The following is a 7564-nucleotide window of genomic DNA, read 5'->3' on the forward strand; positions in this document are numbered from 1 at the left end:
GTATATATATATGCAAAGTAGACCACTTGGAAAAAGAAACTAACGAAGCAGAGCGCTTTCGTATATTACATCTTCAGTGCAACAAGTACATAGTGATAGGAATACATAGACAATATATACATGATACAAAGGAACAAGGACAGTTTGAATAAGCGTAGCTTATTCAAACTGTCCTGGGTTATTATGCTTTAATTACCCACTGTCAGAGAAACAAAGAAAAAAGAAACAGACGAACTGTATATTTCGACCACTACTGTTGTCCTCTTCAGCAGATAGATACAATGTAAGATTTACAAGAATATATACAGTGAGAGAGGTATAAAGTAGGAACAAGGGGAGGTGGCTCAAGTCACATGTCCGAGGCAGGGCGGATTCGGGAATGGTAATAATCTATTCACAGCATAAGTTGTTATACAATCAGGTGACCATTGCCCTTTTGATGTATTGAAATTTGGCATGTATTTAATGAGGAAAGATTCAACTATCTTTGTCCTAAAGCTACAATCAAATTTATAAATTATTTCTGGTTTGTTCCAATCTATGCAGTGATCCTTTGTTGATGTATGGAGGAAGACCGCGGAGTTGTTTCGTGCATACTTGACAGAGTTTTTGTGCTCTTTTACTCTGGTATTGAGGTCCTACCAGTTTGACCCTATTAGACCTCATTACAATCTTTACAAGGTAGTTTGTATACTCCTGGGTTATTATCTGATTTGAGTTTATGATGTATATTTATACTTTATAAAAATTTTATTAGGATAGTTGAAGACCAACTATCCTAATAACATTTCATATGTATATATATATATATATATGTATATATATATATATATATATATATATATATCCATATATTTTACATATATATGTCTCCATATATGTATCCATATATTTACTTATATATACTTTTATCTGTTTATCTTTTTACGTATACATACATATACAAAGGCTTTTTCCCCCTTATAAGGGAGGTAGCCAAAAAGGGAAAGGCATAAAAACATTCCCACCCATTTCATCCCTGAACACACTCCACACCCCTCCCACCCTCCCTCTTATCTGAGCACCTCCTGAATGGCGGGTCATCCCTGCACCTTGCCCACTGCCCTGGGTCAGAAGCAGTGTCGCAAGACACAGCACATCCACAGCAAGGCCGCTTCATTAAATCGGCGACCCCCCCCTCTCCGTCCCCCCTAGCAAAAAAGGAGAGGACGGGGAGAAATCCCCTCGGGCTGCGACAAATTTTGCTCACACATACTACCTCACGCAATCACAACATCATCCATATACAACCATTCTCCATTCACTCTAGTCTTCTGTCCTCTCCCGTCCTTCCTCAACAGACAATCCCCTCTACCCCAAAGACCCCTTCACCCCATCCATCCACCTCATCCTAGGACGTCCAATCATGTTCACTCCCTCCACATCTGCCTTCCATACCTCTTTTACTAGTCTTTCTTCAATCATTCTTTCCATGTGTCCAAACCATCCTAATATTCTTTCATCAACCCTATCTCCCAGCTCCTTTTCCACCCCTGTTCTCCTCCTCACCTCCTCATTTCTCACCCTATCTAGCCTAGTAACCCCCACCATACTTCTCAAACACCTCATCTCAAACACATTCAAACTCCTTCTCTCTTCTTCTCTTATGTTCCATGTTTCTGCCCCATACAGTGCTGTTGGCACAATCACTCCTTCATTTTTATGTTGGCACAATCTACCCTTCATTTTTATGTATAGGTTTATTATATTTTTATTATTATATTTTTTAACTTGTTTATTTGTTTATAATTTATTTTCTCTATTCATAGTTAACGTCCTCCCAACAACTTCAAGAAGTGATTAGTGGCTCACAACTCCGCGAGAGCATAAGTAAAGAAGTAGTTGACATGAAGAAATGCATATGGGGCCTTTTTATGGCCGGTAAGTGAAACTTAAACACATAAACAATATTGACCATCTCGACTTTCGTCACTTTGAAACCCACATTATTATAGTAACGATCATAAGTGTTCGGAAGTTGCACTAGTGAAAAAAAAAAATGGGTTCAGAGAACTTAACATTGAAAATATAAGTAAGGTGTTGATATACATTTCACTATGGGATTGATAACTAATCAATAAATAGGTCAAGGATTAAATAACTTAATGTACTGAACCGGTTAGATCTGCGCGTGTTAGGTCTGAGTGGGTTAGGGCGTCGTTACATGCGCGAAGGTCGAGGTGAAGGCGGTTCGAATCCTACCACCGGCGAAGTTGAACCAAGGATATTGTTAATTAAATTCCACACTACAAAGTCCTTTGTAAGGAGCACCGTCCTAGCCTTCCGACGGGAGGAGTTTGTGACGTTAGAATAAACTAATGAGCCAATCAATTAACTAGTCAAAATAGAGAAAAGAAAAAAACAAATAAGTAAAAGGGCAGGTAAACAAATTTATACACAAGGAACAAAATAATTTTCAAGTAAATATATGAATAAATTGATAAATGAGAACAATTACAAGTGACTAAATATATAAGAGAAATAGACATATAATTAAACATATAAATAAATAGATAAATGAACAAATAAATAAAGAAATGAGTAAGTTAATGTATTGATAAATAAATGAATAAACAAATAAGATAATTAATAAATTAGAATTATTATTTTTTTATCATCTTCAAAAAAATTATCAGTACAGAAAATAGTATCATCTTCAACATAAGATGTCAATCAATAAATTAGTAAATATAGATCTAAATAAATAATTAAATAGATAAATAAATAAACCAATAAGTAAATAGATAGATAATTGAATAGATAGAAAAATTATTTAGTAAACAAATAAATGAATGAATAAGATAAAAATAGATTAATAAACACAAATTAATACATAAGTAAATAAGTATGTAAATAATCAAGCAAGTAATTATTTATACAAAGAAATGAATAATGATTTACCTATTTCAGAATATTTCATAACTTATAAGATATTTTGTTGCAGCGGCATTGTCAGCGGTCCAGTCTCAATCAAAATACTGCGGTAAGTACAAGAGAAAATATTTTTGGACAAATAACAATTATGAGGTCTGTGAATTTATAAGGTGTTTTCTTATAAGGTCACATGTTTGAACGGCAAATTCATGATAACTAAAAAGTACCCCTGCATGTGCCTATATTGTGACTCCTAACTTCCTGGTAGCAAGTTCAAGTCCCGCAGTCCTCTCCTCCTGGCGCGGGCTCCTTATCTTCCTTCTTCGTCAGAATGGCCAGAGCTTTGTAAAATAATCTTAGGAGATAAAGTGCGAACCGAGTCATAATGATGATGGAAATTTCTATTACAGATTTGGTCATGGAACAGAAACATAATATCAGTGTGAAGTCTTTACAAAAAAAAATACATGTATAACCTCCCCCTTACCAAATAAAGAGAAAACAATATAAAAAAAAGCTCAAACAATAGAAAGAAGAATAAAGACCCTGCACCAAGGTTACACTATTTTGCTACAAACACAAAATTTCCGAAATATAACTGTCGTAAGATTTTTTTATATCGTTAACAAATCATCCCTTTTTTTTTTCTTAAAAATCTTTCGTTGCAGGCAACGAGAGGTGTCCGACATTCTACAAGCAAGTGGGCAGCAACTGTGTTTATGTTTCTACCAAGACGAAGCTGAAATGGCAGGAGGCAAGGGAGACGTGCCACAGTATTGACGGCGAGCTTCTGACTCTCCCTGATGCCAACTCTTTGAGGGAAATCAATTTGCACCTGCAAGTCTTAGGTAAAAGTTCCTGGTTTCCTCTCCTTTCAAGTCAAATTACAAGCAATTCGGACTTCATATACAATACATACGTGTGTATATATATATATATATATATATATATATATATATATGTAAACATATATGAATATATACATATATATATAATAGTCAAATTACCCGGCCGTTGCTGCGGGCAAATGGTGATTATTTTAATTTTGAATTTGTGGAGAAAAGTTACACGTATCAATATAACTCAATGGAAAAAGTAACAAAAATAAGATGTTAAGAAAGGAAAAGAAAATCAATTTGAGGAGGGAGACGCCCTTTGGAAATAAAATATACTTATCCAAGTAACCTGGGTTATGGTGAACATATATGATTATAGGGGGAGTTCGTGAACAAATAAAGAGACAGACACAGGCTATAAGGTTTCAGAATATATATGGTTATAGAGGTCTATCTGTAAAAACCTAGGAGGAGTTCGTGAATAATCCCTAACCTAACAATAACCCAACTAACTTTAACCCTTAACCATAACCAAAATATTTCTAAATGAAATATAGTTATCTAAATACTTGGATTGATAGGTTATCAGAATATATGTATATATATTAAACATGAATAAAAAAACGTTACCTTACAGGGGTAACTATACATAAAATATAAAGAAATTGGCATCAAGTGACGTCACAACATAGCAACACGAAGCAAAGAAAACTGTTCCCCACCAGATAGGCAATACGCCTGGCCAGAAAAGTAATTATGTATCAAAAACTCATACATCCAGGAAATACACTACGGAATTATATGCATAAACAAAAGTGGATAGTGAAAAAGATCTCGGCGTAATTATCAGTAACGACCTCAAATCATCCAAGCAGTGTATTTCAGCCTCTGAGAAAGCAAATAAGATTCTGGGATTGATTGCGCGATCTTTTGATTTCAAAAGTCCATCACTCATTAACAAGCTATATAAATCGTTAGTTCGTCCACATTTGGAATATGCTGTTTCCGTATGGTCACCGAATCTCATTAAAGACATTGACAGACTGGAAAAAGTACAACGGCGAGCCACAAAACTCATTCCAAATATCAAAAATAAATCATACGAAAATCGACATAAGCACATGAATCTGTTTTCCCTAAAAAAGCGTAGACTCAGAGGTGACTTGATACAGGTCTTTGAAATTTTAAAGGGAATTGACAACATCAAAAGTGACAAAATTTTCACATTGAATGAGAATCAGACAAGAAACAATGGTCTCAAACTGTCCGGAAATAGATTCAATTTGGAAGTAGGTAGAAACAACTTTGCCAACCGTGTAGTTAATGAATGGAATAAACTTCCTGCACAGGTAGTGCAATGTAGTTCAGTTTGAAGCTTTAAGAATCATTTAGATAAATACCTAAGTAAGATGCTGTAATGATTATAATTTATGTTATATTATTTGTTTTTGTTTTGTTATAATTTGTCTGTCTCATTTTCATTTATTATTAGTTATGTCAATTTATTATCATTTACTATTTACCTGTTTGTTTGTTATTCAACTATACCTATGCATTTATTTATGTATTTTATTTGTTATTTACATTATTATAGTTTTAATTTATTATCAATATGATTTTTTTTTTGCATCCGACCTAGATATGGATCAAAAGGTCTCCTGTCGGCATGCTCCGCCTTTGTAATCCTTTGTAAAAAAAACAGTACAAACCTGAGTGTAATGTAAAATACTGAACGGAACCAGTCACTGGAGAAGGCAGCGAACGCAAATCACTGTCTTAGGATTACGTAGATATAATATTGTTCAGAAGTCCTATTCCAACCGGGGTCCAGATTTGCAATCACCGCACTCAAGAAATAGAGACGGTTCAATGGTAAACGCAGGTAACGAAAAGGAAGCAAAATTTGAGCAGAAGACAGGATATCGGAAAGCCACATGGAAAAAAATCTGGCGCGGTCGGAGAACACTATCCCTGTTCCCACCCACCCCACCCCCCAAAAAAAAAATCACTGGTATGAATTGTTCCAAAACACTCGATATAAACACCAGGCTGCAAAGGGGGGAGAGAGAGAGAGAGAGAGAGAGAGAGAGAGAGAGAGAGAGAGAGAGAGAGCGAGAGAGAGAGAGAGAGAGAGAGAGAGAGAGAGAGAGAGAGAGAGAGAGAGAGAGAGAGAGCGAGAGAGAGAGAGAGAGAGAGAGAGAGAGAGAGAGAGAGAGAGAGAGAGAGAGAGAGAGAGAGAGAGAGAGAGAGAGAGAGAGAGAGAGAGAGAGAGAGAGAGAGAGAGAGAGAGAGAGAGAGAGAGAGAGAGAGAAGGGTTGGGGGAAACACAAACACACGATACCATAAAATTGGCCAGCCAGAGATCTCAATTTTTCAAAGTTCAAAAGAAATGTTGAGAACACGTTAGTGCATAAAATAAAGAAAAAAAATCACAATTGCCACCATATGTATTGGGTGGCTATTGAAACGAAATACATAGAGAACAATGTATTTACCACAATGAGACAAACACCACATTTTAAATATACGTTTACACTATGGCGGCGAGTTAGTAACTGCGTTGCGTGGATGCAGCTTAGCTTAGCAGGAAGCATAAACGACCGCATGGTTCCATTACAAAATGGGTATACGGAAATGCAAATAAATAATACAATAATAAATACAAAATAACAATTTAAGATGTGACAAATACATATGGGAGAAAATATATATCTCCAGATCTATCAATACATACGCACAATTACCACACATATACAGTGATATACACGTACACCATAACACACTTGAATGTCTTACCTTTAAACATCATGGCGATATAGTAAACTCTTTTATTTTCCTATTTTAGGAGTATCTAAAGACGACTTCTGGATTGGTGCCAACGACCTGGAACGCGAAGGCTCATGGCACTGGATTAAAGACAAGTCGGACGTGCTTATGGGCATTCCCCTCTGGGGGTTGGCTAATCCGGGTTCTCCTGAGAATGAACCCCGAGGGAAAGAGAAACAGAACTGCGGAGCTCTTGATAAGCATTACGGAGGTCATATGAATGATAGAGAATGTCATTTACAATACTTTTTCATTTGTGAATATGTGGGCAAGTAAACAAAGTGTGTCAGTAGAGCGAGCGACATACCGCACTCGCAATGGTCAATTTGATACTGGAAAATATAAAAACTGTACAGCACTTCCTGGGACTAAAAACACTATAGGGTCCTCTTTATTTGTGTCTTAATTCTAAAGATATATATTTAAAAACAAGTTCATGTGGTTTTACTTTTGTAATACTCAAGTCTAGATACATGTATTGTCTCTTTATGCTCATTTTGCTATGTGATCAGTCTTACATTTTTTGTAATGTTATAAACAATAAAGTAAATATATTGAAAGTCTAACTTATTTCTACATCCACTGCATCATTTATTACAACTGTGCAGTTCCACTAAATATTCTTTAGCTTGACCTATGTCTTCTATCTTAATTAAGAATGTAACGTCCTTAGTGTGAATAGAATCCTGTGGCTGTATTGTGTCACGCCTTTGTGTGAATTAAGTCTCCTGTTCGTAATTTTAAGGCACGCCTTATGTGAATATGATGTGTTATGTATGTTTCAAATTGTACTGTATTTCATAATGTATAAATGTGTATATCTTGACATGTTAAACATTGTGCAATACCCCTTGGTTGGAGCGCGACTCATTACGTATTGTCAGATGATACCAGGCTCAGAAACGTAACATAATTTGGTGTTCAAACTCATTCTGCTTTTTCACTGGCAGAAGGTCTTTAAACCACCACTTTACTTACGTTTTGTCATC

The 7564-nt window shown here is 35.6% G+C and overlaps 1 protein-coding gene across 1 annotated transcript; it reads left to right on the plus strand.

Moving 5' to 3' along the window:
- Positions 1-552: 552 nt before the first annotated feature.
- On the plus strand, positions 553-7135 carry LOC143017435 (C-type lectin domain family 17, member A-like). Its single transcript, XM_076172176.1, has 5 exons — positions 553-681; positions 1809-1920; positions 2984-3022; positions 3582-3761; positions 6595-7135. The coding sequence occupies exons 2-5, from the start codon at positions 1887-1889 to the stop codon at positions 6849-6851; spliced, it is 510 nt and encodes a 169-aa protein (XP_076028291.1). The 5' UTR covers positions 553-681; positions 1809-1886; the 3' UTR covers positions 6852-7135.
- The last annotated feature ends 429 nt before the right edge of the window (positions 7136-7564 follow it).

This window comes from Oratosquilla oratoria, chromosome 32 (genome assembly GCF_046742065.1).
Source record: "Oratosquilla oratoria isolate Oo_2021 chromosome 32, ASM4674206v1, whole genome shotgun sequence".
Taxonomy (NCBI): domain Eukaryota; kingdom Metazoa; phylum Arthropoda; class Malacostraca; order Stomatopoda; family Squillidae; genus Oratosquilla; species Oratosquilla oratoria.